The sequence below is a fragment of the Melospiza melodia genome, chromosome 11 (genome assembly GCF_035770615.1).
Source record: "Melospiza melodia melodia isolate bMelMel2 chromosome 11, bMelMel2.pri, whole genome shotgun sequence".
NCBI lineage: Eukaryota > Metazoa > Chordata > Aves > Passeriformes > Passerellidae > Melospiza > Melospiza melodia.
The window spans coordinates 4,151,958-4,167,788 of NC_086204.1; the positions used below are offsets into that span (position 1 = coordinate 4,151,958).

The window sequence follows — 15,831 nt, forward strand, 5'->3', positions numbered from 1 at the left end:
ATTCTTTAAAATTTTTTATTATTATTCTTTTCGTTGGGTTTTATTTTTTTTCCTTTTTATTCCCCCAGGAAAGAAGACTCTCACTTTCTGGAACTGTACAAAATTTACACAGCGAGGGGAGGAGGCATTTGGCCTTGTTGAAGGGGGATGGGAGCAGCAGGCACAGCTCTGCCCCGTCCCCCTCCCCACCAGGGCCCGAGCTTGGCACGAAGCAGCACCCAAGGCTGGGGAGGGGGAGGCACATGGATGCAGCTGGGGCAGCTCCTGCAGCACCAAGGCACCCAGCTGGGGGGGCAAGGAAGGACAGGACAGACCAGTGATGTGCTTTCTCGTGTGGCTTTTCTTTTTTTTTTTTTCTTTTTGTTTTTTTTTAGTATTTTTTCCCTCTGCTTCTGCAGCCTCCACAGCTCTGGAAGGAGCCTGGACTAACTGGATCCACCCCCAGCCCTCCCTGAAGGGCAGCCTGGGATCATCAGCATCACCCCAGAGACAGGGAGGGGGCAGGGACCGCATGGCCAGGGCATCCCTGTGGGGCTGGGGCAGAGCTGGGCAGAGTGTGGGGCTGGATCTTACCCATGGGGCTGAATGTCTGAGGGCAGGGGCTGCGGCTGTGCTGGGGGACACGGGCATGTGAGCAAGGGCTGGTGCTGAGTGAGCCTGGCCAGGAGCAGACCCTGGGGCTGGCGGGATGTGCCAGAGCCGCCGGGATCCTCGCTGGCTGCCTGCACCCACCCTTCAGCACCCACGGCACCAGAGGAGGAGGGTGACCCACACCAGGAGCATCTCACAGCCCCATCTCCCCTTCCCACCACCACGCAGGGCTGCTGCAGCTGATGAAATTCCCGTTCCCCCATATATGGGAGGAATTTTTTTGCAATGCCCTCACAGCAAAGGTTGCCCAGCTCTCTCACCCACCCCTGCAGTGGCTGCTGTGCAGGTGCCACCCCCAGGCAATCCCGGCTGGCCCTGCCATGGCATAGCCTGGCCAGCGGGCATCCCGGGATGGAGGCGATTTGTTTTTATTCCTTCCCCTCGTGTGACCGCGGTACAAAGCAGCGACGCTCCTGCATGCCCGGGGATAAATCACGGCCGCTGGGCCAGGAGCAGGCAGGACGGCCCCTGGGCATCGGGGCAATGCCCCCGGCAAAATAAACCCTTCTACAATATAGACTTCTCTTTCCGCGGAGGCTCCGGGCAGCGCCGAGCGGCGCTTCAACACCATATGGAAAAATAACTCTGGAGAACAGCAGCGGTGCTCGGCAGGGCTGCGGGGCTCCGCGGGGCCGGGATGGGCTCTGCCACCCCCGGTTGTTCCTCTCTCCCTCCCGCCGGCCCCGCCGCGGCCGGGTCCTCTCTTGTGCTTACACCCAAAGGCATCCGTGCATCCCCCGCCCCGGCCGCGCTGTCCCCCCTCCCTGCAGCCCTGCAGGGCCGATTCCCACGGGACGTCCCGGGCAGGAAGCTCAGCCGCCGGCGGTGCCCTCGGTGCCGCCTTGCGGGCCGGGGGGAGCGCGGGGGGCCGGGGCGGGGGCGAGCAGCGCTTAGAAGGGAGGGTGATCCATGTCGTCCAGCCAGGAGGCCGGGCTGGTGGGAAAGTCTGGGTACCCCACGCTGCTGCCCGTGGAGATGTCGGAGGTGGGGCCCCCCCCGGCCATGGCCCGCAGCGTGTGACTCACCCCCTGCGCGCCGGGCGCCAGCCCCAGCCCGCCCTCCAGGCCGTAGTCCAGCCCGTTGAGCAAGGGCCCGTGCGCCGGCAGCGACGAGATGGAGGACGGCGACTGCGGGAGGCCGTAGGGGCTCCCGTCCCGCAAGTCCTGGTACGTCTGTCCCGTGCCCTCCATGGAGAAGCCGCCGTTGAGCAACTGTCCGCCCGCCACGTCCCCCACGGAGCCGTAAACCCTGCTGCTGCTGTTGTTGTGGCCGAGCTCGGAGAGGATCTGCTCGTCTGCCGGGGACAGGAGGGAGAGCGGAGGCGGGCGGTGAGCGCCGGGGCCGGCGCCGCGTCCCCCCGGGCCCGCTCGGGCGCCGCGCTCACCGCGGAAGCTCAGCTCGCTGTCGCTGACGCCGCAGTCCTCGGCCGAGCTCTCCTTGTCCAGCTTCGCTCCCCCGCGGCTCCGCTTCACGCTCTTGTAGAACTGCCCCCAGCGATGCCGCCCCGCGTCCTTCTTGAGCCGCTTCTCCTTGGCCCGCCGGTTCTGGAACCACACCTGCGGCGGGCAACGGGCACATCGGTGGCACCGCGGCACCCCCGCCACCCTGGCGGTCCTGCGTGGCAGCAGCCCTGCAATCCAGAGCCTCTGCAACCCAGCCCCCGTGAAACCCAGTGCTCCATCATCCTGGCACCCCTACATCCATGCCAGCACCCCTAAATCCATGCCAGTACCCCTACATCCATGCCAGCACCCCTAAATCCATGCCAGCACCCCTACATCCATGCCAGCACCCCTACATCCATCCCAGCACCCCTAAATCCATCCCAGCACCCCTAAATCCATGCCAGTAGCCCTACATCCATGCCAGCACCCCTAAATCCATGCCAGCACCCCTACATCCATCCCAGCACCCCTAAATCCATCCCAGCACCCCTATATCCATCCCAGCACCCCTAAATCCATGCCAGTACCCCTACATCCATGCCAGCACCCCTAAATCCATGCCAGCACCCCTACATCCATCCCAGCACCCCTAAATCCCTGCATCCCAGCATCCTGGCATCCCAACATCCTGGTACGCCAGCTCCCACACCCCCATGCAACCCAGCATTCCTGAACCCTGCAAACCCGCATGCCAACCCCCAAGCTCCCACACCCCCATGCAACCCAGCATCCCAAACCCCTGCAGCCCGGCTTCCAGGCGCCCAATGCCCCTGTGACGCCCCTGCACCCCCCAAAGCCAGCCCCCAGAGGCTGCATGGCCCCTCTCTCGGGGCAGGGTGACAGGGGCACCGCGGCCTCACCTGCACGACCCTCATGTCCAGCCCCGTCTCGGAGGAGAGCTGCTCCCGCACATGGCGGGCGGGCTTGGGGGAGTTTTTGTAGGCGTTCTTCAGCGTCTCCAGCTGCTTGGCCGTGATCGTGGTCCGGGGCCGCTTCGCGCCCGCCTCGGAGTCATCTGCAAGCCAAGGAGCCGGTAGCAGCCCCGAGCAGCAGCAGATCGTGGGGAAAACCTCCCCAGAAGCGGCCGCCCCGAGCCCGCAGCGCCCCTTGCCGCGGGTCACCCGGCGGGCACGGAGCCCCCGAGCGCGCCGTGCCCCTGGCAGCCCTTTCGGGGCGCCTACCGTTCTGCTTGGCCGTCTCGTAGTCCTCCTTGCAGACCAGCCGGCCGTCCTCCATCAGGTAGAACTCGTCGCCCGTGGCCAGCTGGCGGCTGCAGATGATGCAGGCGAAGCAGTGCAGGTGGTACACGAAGTCCTGCGCCTTGCGCACCACCTGGGTCGGGGGGATGCCCTGCTGGCACGCCGTGCATTTGGTCCCGAAACGCCTGCGGGGGGAACAGGGAGACCCTGAGCCCCCCGGCCCGGTGGGTTTGGGGGTGAGCAGCGGAGACAGGGCAGAGTTCAAACCAGCGATCAACCTTATTATGCGTGACACTTCACACGGCGGGGCTTTATCTTCCTCAGAGCGAGAGAGCGGCCTAATGGAGCCCAGCAAGGTTTGATTTTAATGATTCTTTTAACTAATGCTTATAGGCTGCCTGATTTTTTTTTTTTTCCCTGCAAGGACAGTACATATTTCATCCACATTAATACCAAATAAATTAATTACGCCGCCCCGCTGGCATGATGAATCCCAGATTAATGCAGAATGATGGGGCTCTTACACCATAACGATGGCCTGGCAGGGGCGTGGGGTGGGGTGGGGCAGAGCTGCCAGCACGGCTGCAGGGTGCAAGGTGTGGGTGAGAGTGGGAGAAGAAGCGTGGAAGGAGCACGGTGCAAGGAAGGTGGGAGCAGCGTGAAAGAAATGTGCAAGGATGGCACAGGACACGCAGGGAGTGGGGAAGGCTCATGCAGTGAATGTGAGTGTGCAAGAATGCTGCAGGAAGTGTGCAAGAGGGGGATTCACTGAATGAGGGGTGACTCGTGCCTTGAGGAGGAAGGCAGAAGTCAGCGAATGTTCCAGAGGTGTTTTAGGTAACAAACGCTGTGGGACTGAGCTGGGGCACATCCCCACCTCCCACTGGCTCCACAGGGCTCTGTGAGGTCTCCCCTGCTCCCCAGGGCAGCCCTGAGGACCCACAGAGCATCCAGGTGACAAAGCTCAGAATAAATCTGCCCCGTGTGCTTTGAAGGAGCAGGAACAGGAACAGGAGCGCCCCAATGGCTTTGGCCCAGCCCGAGGCTGCGGGGACAGGCAGTGACATTTGGGAGTGCGGCCACTCCAGGCACCTCTGGCTGTCCCCCGAGGCCTGAGCAGCTCCAAAATCACCCTCGAGCCCCATGGCCGCTCATCCCCTCGGGAAATCCAGGGCACAGCCACCACGGCTGGGACTCTGAGGCTGTCCCTGAGCCACGCAGGTGTCACCAGGGATGGGTGGCAGGTTACGGGCACGGGTGGTGCCAGCAGGATTTTGGGGTGCTGGAAGTAGAAGGTGAGAAGGGGAAACCTGGTTTGTGTCATTTTCTGGGCTTGTTTCCTAAAGGGAGAATCCCTGGACATCTGCTGGGGACACCTCAGCTCTCCCGGAGTCAGAGGGGAGGGAAGGTGGGAGAGGAAGGGGGAGAGAGGGAGAGGGGTGGAGAGGAGATGGACAAGAGAGAGGGAGGGAGGGATGAGGGAAGGATGGAATGGAGGGGAGGAGGGTGGGACTGGAGGGAAGGAGGAAAGCAGAAGTGAGTGAGGAAAAGGATGGACAGAGGATGCTTTTCTGCTCCCAAGGCTGAGCTGGTGCCCATTCTGCAGCCCACATCCCCTGCCAATTCACCTGTAAAAGCCATTTTAACAACTGTCCCCACACCCCGGGGTGCCCCCACATCATCTGGGGACACAGCGCCCGGGACAGAGCCACGGACCCAGAGCTGCAATTCGGGGGAAGGAAAAAAAAGACAAAAAAAAAAAAAAAAAAAAAAAAATCGATCTGATCCTTTCCAAAGCAGCTCCTGCATTGCCAAGCACCTCCGAATCTGGGCTGAAATCCTCCCGTGCCCGGCAGGTTCCCAGCCCGAGATCAATGCGCGGTTAAGGAAAGGTGAGGTGCGAGCGCCGCGCTGCTATTGATTGGCACCAAATAATCCAGGCAGGACCTCATCTGAGAAAGTCGCTGATCTTTCAACTCCAATTAACATTGATTACCCGCACCTTTTGGGCGACTATTTAAACGACTCGGAGATTAATAGGCTGGAAAATATCAGAAGTGAAGTGTTATTACCCGGGCTGGAGCGGCCGCTCTGACCGTCTCCGGGAAGGAGAAATCCGAGCTGCATCTTTGCTCCTGATGCCTGCTGAGGATCTGGGAGAGCCTGGGGATGGCAAGGCAGGCGAGTCCTGTCTAGGGACGGACCGGAATGGCTTTAGGGCTGTGCTATGGGGTGGTGGGCACAGCCCGTGTGGCTGCTCGGGAGCGGGAGGTGACGGCACAAGGGGTGGCTTTGGTGCCCGAGGGCCTGAAAGGCACCAGGATCCAACCCCCAGCAAAAATCCTTCTCTATCCCTTGGGAAAACTTCAAAAATTCACCGGCAGCCAGGGACCGGAGCATCCTAAAGGCAAAGTCCGTTTTTAATGGGGAACGGGCTGTCCTGTGTCCTAGAGCAGGGAAATGCCAAGGCTGGGGCACCGCACAGCTCAGAGGCAGCTGCCAGGGCAATCACATGAGGGTTTCACGCTAATGGGAGCAAAAAAATGATTAAAAAACAAAAATAAAAGAAGAAAGAGGTAAAAGGTGGAGGGAGAGAAAGAGCATCATCAGATTCATCAGATCCCGAGGAGGCGAGGGAGGCACTCGGGAGGAAGGGAAGCGGCAGCGCTGTCGCTGTCGGAGCCTTGCGCGGCTTTCTCCTGCCCTCTAGCTCCGAGCGGGGCCATGGATCGGCCCCAGATGTCACCCCCGAAGGGCCGAACACCGGCACGGGGCAGGGACAGGAGCGGCAGCGAGATCCGGGGCTTTGCCATGGGCACATCCCAACAGCAGCATCCACCCGGCAGCGCCGCAAAGCACCGGCATCCCCTCATTGCCGCACCAACACCAACAAGCTGCACGAAGGTTTTTGGAGAAATTATGCTAAAACTGGGCTGCGCGGGCAGGGAGGCGCTGCCTGGGGGGTGCTACTCACTTGAAGAAATCCTCCTTGCAGTAGACGCTGCCGGCCCGGGAGAAGCAGCGCTCGGCCAGCTGCATGTGGCAGTCGGCGCACTTGAGGCAGGAGCTGTGCCAGTGGCGGTCCAGCACCTTGAGGATGAACTTGTCCAGGATGTGCTGGTTGCAGCCGGCGCACTGCGGGATCTCTGCCCGGAGGGGATGGAGAGAACAGCAGCGTCAGCCACCCCAAATCCCAAATCCCAAATCCCTGCCCGGCCGCATCCCGGCGCGTTTTGGGGATGCCACCCCTCAAATCCCCGCACGTCCCCTTCTGTAAAGCTCTGCCAAAATCCGCCGGGACAGCCGATCCCGGCTGGATCGGACACACACACACACACACACACACAGAGTGGGTTTTTCCTTCCTCACCCCGTTTTTCAGGCCGTGTTTTCCTCTCTGCCTGCCTCTCCCCCTCTCTGGAATGGCACAACCACCAAGCAGGGACAGCGCTTGTAGCCCCCACTGACTCACACACAGGGAAGCAGATGGATTCGGGGGGGAAAAAAATAAAAAAGAAAAAGGTTTTAAAAGAAAAAAAAATAATAAAACAACCAACCAACCAAACAAACAAAAAAAAAAAACATCAAGCAGAAAAATTTTTAAAGAATAACATTTTTTAAAGGAAGAAAGATTTTTAAAAGAAAAAAATATATTTAAAAACTACCAAAAAGGAAAAATATTTTTAAAAGGAAAATTATATAAAAAAGGGAAAATATTATTTAAGAAGGAAAAAGGTATAGAATGAAAAAGGTTTTTAAAAAAGGAAAAAAAAAGATAAGAAATATATAAAAAGCGATGAAGATAAAAAAGGGAAAAGACTTTTTAAAGGGATAAAAAAATAGAGATGCGAAATAGGTAAAAAGCGAGGAAGATCAAAAAAGGAAAATATTTTTAAAGGAAAAATATTTAAGAAGGGGAAAAAATCACAAGAAGGAAAAAGGTTTTTTAAAAAAAGGAAAATGAAGGAAAGGTTCAAAAAGGAAACAGGAAGAAGGAGAAAATTAAGCAGAAACAAAAAAAAAAGAAAAGCAAAAAGGAGAAACAAAAAAAAAAACGTGAGGGAAGAGAGGAAAGGAATGGTACAAGGGAGGGAAAGAAAAAAAGGAAAAGGGGGGCAGGGAGAGAAAGGGGAATGGGAGACAAAAAAGGGAGAAAGGGAAAGAAAGAGGAAGGAAAGGAAGAAAAAGAAGGGAAAAGAAAAGAAGTGCGGGGGGAAGAGGAAGGAACGGGCAAAGGAGGAAATAAAGAGCGGGGGGAAGGAGGAAAACGCACAGGAAAATCTCACATTGTTCCAGCCTCGAACTACATTATCTCAAAACCCTTTGGGGTCCTGCCTCGTTCCTCATGTGAGAGCAGCCGATGCCATCCCTGCCCAGCGGGACAGTGACAATCCCTGAGCCCTCAGACCACGGCCGCTGCTTCTGCCCCATTAACCGCGCCAGAAATTAAAAATTAATAATTCTGCGGCTTTAGAGGTCCCTCTTTCCCTTCCTGCCTTGGGAACCCCGGGGTGCTTCGCCGCCCTCCCTCCAGCACGCATTTCCAGGCTGGGTGTGTGGGACCCGCTTGGGAGCAGCGCGAACGCCGCTGGCACCGGCGCCAGGAAATCCTGAAATCCTTCTGGCTCGTTCCACAAACGCGTGTGCATCTCCGGGAGCCACGTTTTGTGTCTAAATGATTATTTCTGTAAACACGGGTGTGTTTGCCTGCACCCGTCCGACACTCTCGCAAACCAACAAAGAGATTTCCCCTTCCTAAAAGCAGCGACGCGGCTCCGTTTCAACAAGCAAACAACCGCAGCCGAGAACTGGATATCTCCCTTCAAATCTCCAAAGAAAACTGATTTTTTTTAAGAGGAGACCGATTTTCCTTCCAATTTCGCTGTAGATCCACAGCATCCCCACGCACAGGTGCCTGTGTTTGCAATGATGCCTGTGTGCACACACGAGATGATAATAATAAAATAATAATAATAATAATGATGATAAAAGTAATAATATCAACAATAACAAAAGGGGGAACTGCCAGGGGAACCAGGAGATGTCCCTCTGGTTGGCAGAGAGAAAATGCCTCAAATTCAAGCCCCGCACACTGCTTTGTGCTATGCCACAGAGGCAGCTGCCTCCCTGCCTCGCGTTTATCGCGCTCGTTTTACCTGAATTATTTTATGGAACAGGAATAAAGTTAATGGGTACAATCGGTACGTCGGGAAGGAGGCGCTCCCAGGCTGTCTTTGCCCACCAGCATTCCCAGTTTGTGCGCACAGGGGGGTTTGGATGCTCCTCCTGGGGGGACACAGCCATGGGGTGCCCCCGCTCCACCGGGCACCACTGGGGCGATGCAGCGGCCTCGGTGCCAACCTCGCCCCGGGCCAGGGGGGAATTTGGGGGTCCCCTCTGCCCCCAAAGGGAGGGCACAGCCCATGTGCATCCCGGGCGGGATTTGGCCGCGTCCCACCAAAGCCCGTGGGCAGATCCGCAATCCCCCCCCGCCTCCTCCCCGCGCTCCCTCCCACGCACGGACACCCGAGACACGGCCTGGCCCCCAGCGCTGCCGTGATTTATCAGCGGCGGGTCCATCCCCCCATCCCCCCATTCCCCCCTCCCCGGCCCTCTCCCCGACGGGAAAAATTAGAGAAATATCGATTGGAACGAAACAAACGGGCCGGGGGCCGCAGGAATGCCCCAGAGCGCAAAGGGGAGCGGGGGGAGATGCACCGGGCACCGAGGGGCACGAACAGCCCAGTCCTGCTCCGGACTAACAAATCCCGGCTCTGGGGCCGAGTTCTGCTCCGGACTAACAAATCCCGGCTCTGGGGATCGGTCCTGCTGCGCTCAGGGGCAGGGATGGAGCCCATGGGTGTCCGGGAATGCGGGGAAAAGCGGAGCCCAAAGGGGCCCGGGCCGCCGGTACCGGAGCCCGCACCGAGCCCAAGGGAAGCGCCAGTCCGGGATTCCTTCAAAACTCTTTCTGCGGGGAGGAAAGCTCGTTCCTTCACATGTTAAAAAAGCTTCCAATTCATTTCAGCGCTGCGGGCAAACGACTTTCTCGGCGGCGATCAATCACTGCCCCGCTCCAGCCCCTTGGCCCGAGCCTGCCGGCAGCCGGGCACTGTTCCCGCAGCCTTTGGCACAAGTTTGGGCTCCGGTAGAGATTTGCAAAACAATATTCATAAATAATATTCGGGATTTTATTTTTAACGATCCCGTCTGCAAGGCGAAGCGAGGCCTCTCGGGGGTGGGGGGCAGAAGCAGCTCGGCTCCCCAAAATCCTGCAGAAGGAGATGCTGTAGGACACGGCCGCTGCTAAAATTAACTGGTGGCTAAAGAGAGAGGAAAAACTGTGATTTAATAGCGATTAAAAATTGAAATGTCACGGATTTTCCTCTCACACGCGGTGAAATATCGAGGTGCTGCTGGGGGCTCCCTGCCCAGGGAGAATTTCCTTCGTGCTCTGTGGCACCGAGGCAGGATCGGGCCCCAAATCTGTCACGACATGAAAGCATGGGAGCTGGCAGCGGCCGCAGGGCTCAGCCTGGGGCAGCGGGAAAACCACAGGAGGACGATCTCCAGCAGCCCAGCCTCATCTATTTTCCTTCAGCCATTTTTTTTAGCGCACAAATAAGTACAATATTAATTATTATTATTATTATTGTTAATAATAATAGCATTTCTAGAGATACAAATAGCAATAGTCGTAATAATAATAGCTATAAAGTAAAAATATTATAATAATAATAATAATAATAATAATAATAATAATAATAATAATAATAATAATAATAATAATAATAATAATAATAATAATAATAATAATAATAATAATATCTCGTTGGATTCTTTCCTGCTAATTCTTGCTATCCATCAGTCATGGGAATGACAATGTCATGGGCAAGGGAGTTTGGTGGGCCCGGGAAGGGCCAGATCAGGGAGCCATTCTGGGGCAATGCAGCTCCACGGTGGTTTGGGCACCTCATTTTTCTCTTAAACCAAGGGATTCCGAGGCCACAGAAGTGACCCAGCGACCCGGAACCGGCCTGGCTCAGGATACGGAGGTGGGACAGACCCTCAATGTCCTTGTCCCTGTCCCTGCCCCGGCTCTGCGCCCCTGACCGCGATTTTCCTTCCCCTCTGCTGCGGTGGAATTGGCTGAACGGGCCCTCCTGTCCAACCCTCCCGCAGCTGGGACCGGACCGGACCGGACCGGACCGGGGGATAACGGCGGCAGCTCCCGCGGCGAGAGGCAGCACCGGAGAACGCACGGAAAACGAATTCCAGCCTCCCGGGGGGCCGGGGCCCGGAGCGGGGGGAGCCTGTCCCGGAGCGGGCCCCCCCGAGCCCCCCGAGCCCCCCGAGCCCCGGCCGGGCTGTCCCGCCCCCCTCCACCGCCCCAGGGCCCTCCCCGCAACTTTCTCGGCGCCGCTGTGGGGAGGGGGCCGAGCATCGCCCCGGTGGCCCTGGTGGGGTCCCCCCATTCCGGGAGCGCGGCGACGCCCCGCTCTCGGCAACGGGGAGAAATAACCATCATAATAATAATAATAATAAAAATCACAATAACAACAGCAGCAGCAATTCCCGCGCAGGAGGTTCCCCCAGGGCGCACCGGGGCACGGCCGAACCCCACCGGGATCCACGGAGGCATCCACCGTGCCCACGGGATGGGGCTCGGCCCTGTAGGAACCACAGCGGTGACAGACACCCCCCGTGGGTCACCCACAGCTCGGCCCCAGCATCCCCACGGGCTCCATCCGCCCTGCGCGCACCCCACGGACGCGCCACCTGTGGCTGCAGGGCTGCAGCACCCACGGGGACACGCAGGGGATTTTGGATGGACGCGGGTGCGGCGGCATCGCTCAGCCGGGCTCGGCATCCCGGTGCCATCCCGGTACCATCCCGGTGCCATCCCGGTGCTATCCCGGTATCATCCCGGTACCATCCCGGTGCCATCCCGGTATCATCCCGGCACCATCCCGGTGCCAACCCAGTATCATCCCGGTACCATCCCGGTGCCATCCCGGTGCTATCCCGGTATCATCCCGGTACCATCCCGGTACCATCCCGGTATCATCCCGGTACCATCCCGGTGCCATCCCGGTATCATCCCGGTGCCATCCCGGTGCCGCGCACGCACCGCCCTGGGCCCCTTCCCACCGCCGCCTGTCGCGATAAACGATATCAGCCGGGTGTCGTGCGCTGCGCGGGGCGGGCGGGGGCCGGGGCCGCACACACTCACTCACACTCACACTCATATTCACACTCACACTCACACTCGAATTCACGCTCACACACGCACAGCCGGAGCCGCGCCGTCCCCCCCGTCGGGGCCGGGCCCGCACCGCCCGCTGCCCGCCCGCCCCGGGGCTCCGCTCTCCCGCCCGCACCCTCCGCATTTTCGCGGCCGCGAACGGCGCTGCGCGCTGGGGAAAACGAAGGGAAAGTGCAGAACGGGAGCGAACGGGAGCGGAGGCACCTGTCTGCCCGCAGGGCGCTGCCCCCCGGCCCGGGGCCGCCTTTGCGGCAGGGAGCGAAGGAGGGAGAAGAGAAAAGCGTCCTTACGTTGCACCGGCACACCGAGGATCTCGGGAAGCCCCTTGACAGCCCCTTCGGCGGCGAGCGCAGAGCTTTGCATCATTTTATTGGCCCGGGGGGCGGCGGAGGGGAGAGAAGAGGGGCGGGAGAGCCGCGGGCCGGGCCGGCGGAGCCCGGCGGCGGGAGGTGCCGTGTCCCGGTGCCGTGTCCCGGTGCCGCGTCCCGGTGCCGGTGCCCGCCGGTGCCGCCCGCCTCCCATTCATTCCCCTGCGGGGAGCGCGCCTGACGTCACCGCCCGCAGGGGGGCGGGGGCGGGACGGGCCCCCCGCAGCCAATCAGCGCCCGCTCCGCGCCGCCGGGGGCGGGGCCTGGAGTTTGGAGGCGGGGCTTGTGCGTTGGGGGCGGGGCCTGCGGGGAAGGGGCGGGGCCGGGCCGGTGGTGCCTTTGGGGACAGAGGGGGACAGAGAGGGACAGAGAGGGACAGAGGGGGACAGAGGGGGACAGAGAGGGATAGAGGGGGACAGAGGGGGACAGAGAGCGACGGGCCCAAGGCCGCGGGCGGGCTCCGCTCCCGGGGCTCCCGGAGCCGCTCCCGCTCCATGGAAGGCCCTGGGGAGTCCCCGCTCCGGCACAGCCCCCGCCCTGTCCCTCGGGCCGCGGGGAAGCCAAGGGGCCCTTCCCTGGCCCCGGCGGACAGCGGCGCATCCCGCGGCACCATGAGCTCCAGCCCTGCTTCCACAGGGCGCTGTGACACATCCCTGGGGCCCGTGCCAATGGTGCCTCCCCAGGGACACCTCGGCACGGACAGAGCCGGCTGCAGCGTGCCCAGCCTGGCAGCCCGATGGCCGGGGTGGCACAAGGGTGGCAGTGCCCAAGTGGGGCCACCGTGAGGATCCCCGCGGGGCTCTGCTGAAGGAGAGCCTTGAGACAACGCAGCCCCCAGCGCTGATGTGGCGGTACCTGAGGGCTGAGCAAGGAAAGTCACCGAAATGGGGCTGAAGTGATGGTGGCTGCCCCCAGCATCGCCCTTTCGTGCTCACCGTGCCACCAGCTCGGGGACAATGGTGCCAAATGTGCTGGGCCATGCCGCTCTGCTCAGAGAACCAGGCGAGGCTCCCGAGGCGGCACAGGCAGCTTCTGGCAGGTGAGGGAGGACGCTCACCCAGCCCAGAGCACGGCTCAGGTGTGCCCATGCCAAGCCTTCCTTTCCACACTGTTAGCAAGAGGATTTTCCCACCTGGTAAAACCCGAAACCCTGCCCCGTCAGGAAATGTGCAGATGGGACAAGACTGCGAAAAAATGTTTTAAAATAAAAGTAATAAAACCTAAGAAATGTATTAAGCCTGATGGTTTCTTAGGAAAAAAATTTTTTTTTCTATGAGCTGCTGGGGTTTGACCCCTCCAAAGCTCCATTTTTACCAACAAACCCTCTTCCCCCTCATATGGCAGCTCTGTGCACTCATACAGGAGAGAGCTCATCCCTGCAGTCCACCGAGCGCCAAATTCTGCTTCCCACCCCAGGGAGGAGGATCCCAGCCCCTCCCATCCCATCCCGTCCCATCCCCTAAATCACGCTGCAGCTCCTAAGTGCATTAGGCACCGCCAGCCCCCGGCCACCTGCGCTCCGCAGCCCCCTGGGGCAGGGCCACCGTGTCCCCAAGTCCCCAGCCTGGCTCCCGACACGCAGAAAGGCAGGTCCTTCAGACAGATTGACGGGAGTTTAGCCGGACGCGCGGACAGACGGACAGACGGACAGTGCCCCACCGCCGCCCCGTCCCGCTGCTTTGCATTTCCAGCCCATTTCCCTCATTATCGCACCGCTGCCGGGAGTCACCGCGCTCTCCCAGCTCTCTTGGCACGCTCTGATTTATCTCTCAGCCGGGATAAGAGCTCCCTCCACCCCCTTCTCCTCGGGGAATTCAATTTTCATTCATTTTTCTGCTTTGCCAGATTGATGCAGCCCCCTCTGCCCTGCTCTGGATCACTCCTGGCAGCGCTGAGCGGGCAAAGGGAGCCGAACAGCACCGAGCCCTTACCCTGGGGAAGCATCCTGCTGATGGGGGGCTGCCACCCCCCAAAAAAACCACCCCAGCAGCATCTTCCCAGTGCTGGCTCACACATCTCCCCGGCAGAGCCTTCATCCCTTCCCCTTCATCCCTTCCTCTCCCGGTAGCACGGCTTTGTTCCCCTCCATCCTTCCTGCTGTCCATCTGTTCCTTATGTTGGTGGGGATCTTTTGGTCTCTTTAGGGATTTTTTAGGTCACTTTGGGCTTTTTGGTCTCTTTTGAGTTTGTTTTTTTCCCATCTCACATGGCTGAGATGAGCATGAGGTGCTTGCCCAGCAAACCCTCTGTGTGCCACCCAAAATGCTGCTGGGTCCTGGTGGTGCCCAGAGGAGGGGGGTTACATGTGGTGGGTGTGAAATGTTCCCCCTCCAGGCTTTCTCCTCCTCCCAGAGCTAAACCAGAGCTAAGGCTTGATGGTGACCAGCCTGCAGAAGGGTGATTTTCATCAGGTTGCATTTCTGGGGCACTTTTGGGGGGCACAGATACCCTGCTCCTTCCTTGGCATTGCCGGGAGCCCTGTGGCCCTGCAGCCGGGGGAAAACCAGAACAGCGTGAGGCGATGATGCAAAACCCACAGAGGAGCAGGGATGCTGCTCCCAGCCCTTCCCTGCTGGGATTCATGGTTAATAAAAGGCAGGTAAATCCCAGAGCCTGTGACAGGGCACAGAGCCAGCCTCCCCTTGTGTGCCCCAGCCCTGGCACATTGGAATTAGGGCTGGCTTGGACACTGTGGCACAGAGGGGGACATCTGTGCATTGTCCCCTGGTGCAACGAGGGGGTTTCTGGGCAGAATTGGGGAAATGTAAAGGAATATAAGGAAATATAAGGAAAACTGGGAACTATAAGGTCCTGACTCATGCCTGGGGGTGTGAGTGCAGCTCTGTCTCAATCAGCAAACCCCAAACGGGTTTGGAGGTGCCAGGGTGCTGAGCTTTGTGCCACCCATGCAGCGAGTTTGCCAGGTGTCAGCCCAGCTCCCAGAGTCCCCTCGTGTGACAAAACCAGCTCCTCCTGAACAAGGTGGGGACATCCCTGCGAGTCCAACGCCGCCACGGCCACTTCTTGGCATGAAGGCATCTCCCGAGCCCCACCACCCCCCAAGTCTGAATTATCCCAATAATTCCCCCTCCCACTCACATCCCTATAGCAGGACAAGCACACCGAGAGCCGGGTACTCACCAGCAGCCAGGGAAAGCCTCTCCCCTCGCAGGCAGGGGCGTTGCTAATTGTAATTGAAAATTAATCGGCGCTCAGCGAAGCCCCGGTGGTTTTATGGCTGCAGCGCGGGGATGCCGGCGGAGAAGGGCTCGTTCCTGTGCCGAGGAGGGAGAGGGAAGACGGGCAGGGCTGGAGGGAGCGAGCGCTGAAGGGCTGGGAAGGTGCCTGGCTGCGCGGGGGGCTGGCCACCGGCCTGGCGGAAAATTAAATTGCACTTGAGGGTAAATTGTGTTAGGGAATAGCGGCCGCCCCTGAGGCCATTTGGGTAATTAGCCCCAGGGAGCCGAGGCAGAGCCGGGAAGGGGTGACCCCATCAGGGAGGGCACCTCGGGGGCTCGGGCTGGGTCCCCAGGACAGCCTGTGCCACCTGCGAGTGTGGCCACAGCAGCTCCAGCCGCGCAGGGCTGAGGGGGGACCTGTCCCCAAGTCATGCCGAGAGGGGGACACAGTGTGGGGACACAGAGTGGGGACACTCCGAGCCTGCAGCAGCCCCGCACTGGGGCTCCCCGGTGTTGGAGGGGGACAGCCCGGTGCCACAGGCCGGGAGAGCCGGGCCCGGGAGGATCGGGACTGCACCAAACAGGATTACGGAAAGTCCATTTACCGGACTCTCTTTTTCCTGCGCGCACAGCAGCTTGGGCCTGCCGGGGATGCTAATCTGGGCATCCCGCTAACCCCTTCCGGCAGCGCCCACCTCCCCGGCCCTAATCCCCCCTCCCGCAC

General features: G+C 59.7%; 1 protein-coding gene across 1 annotated transcript; it reads right to left on the bottom strand.

Moving 5' to 3' along the window:
* Positions 1-1,533: 1,533 nt before the first annotated feature.
* LHX4 (LIM homeobox 4) lies at positions 1,534-11,958 on the bottom strand. The gene is made up of 6 exons (XM_063165370.1): positions 11,851-11,958; positions 6,270-6,441; positions 3,278-3,480; positions 2,957-3,111; positions 2,036-2,207; positions 1,534-1,945 (listed from the first exon to the last, which is right to left on the bottom strand). Exons 1-6 carry the CDS (start codon positions 11,924-11,926, stop codon positions 1,542-1,544), a joined length of 1,182 nt encoding a protein of 393 aa, XP_063021440.1. The 5' UTR covers positions 11,927-11,958; the 3' UTR covers positions 1,534-1,541.
* Positions 11,959-15,831: the final 3,873 nt, after the last annotated feature.

What these genes read in the sequence shown, in the direction of transcription:
- LHX4 (XM_063165370.1), bottom strand. Translation starts at nt 11,926, where the DNA reads ATGATGCAAAGCTCTGCGCTCGCCGCCGAAGGGGCTGTCAAGGGGCTT. An exon ending in CGAGACGGCCAAGCAGAACG is followed by an intron (nt 3,112 to 3,277) that starts GTAGGCGCCCCG and finishes CTTGGCTTGCAG; the next exon opens with ATGACTCCGAGGCGGGCGCG. An exon ending in CAGCGAGCTGAGCTTCCGCG is followed by an intron (nt 1,946 to 2,035) that starts GTGAGCGCGGCG and finishes TGTCCCCGGCAG; the next exon opens with ACGAGCAGATCCTCTCCGAG.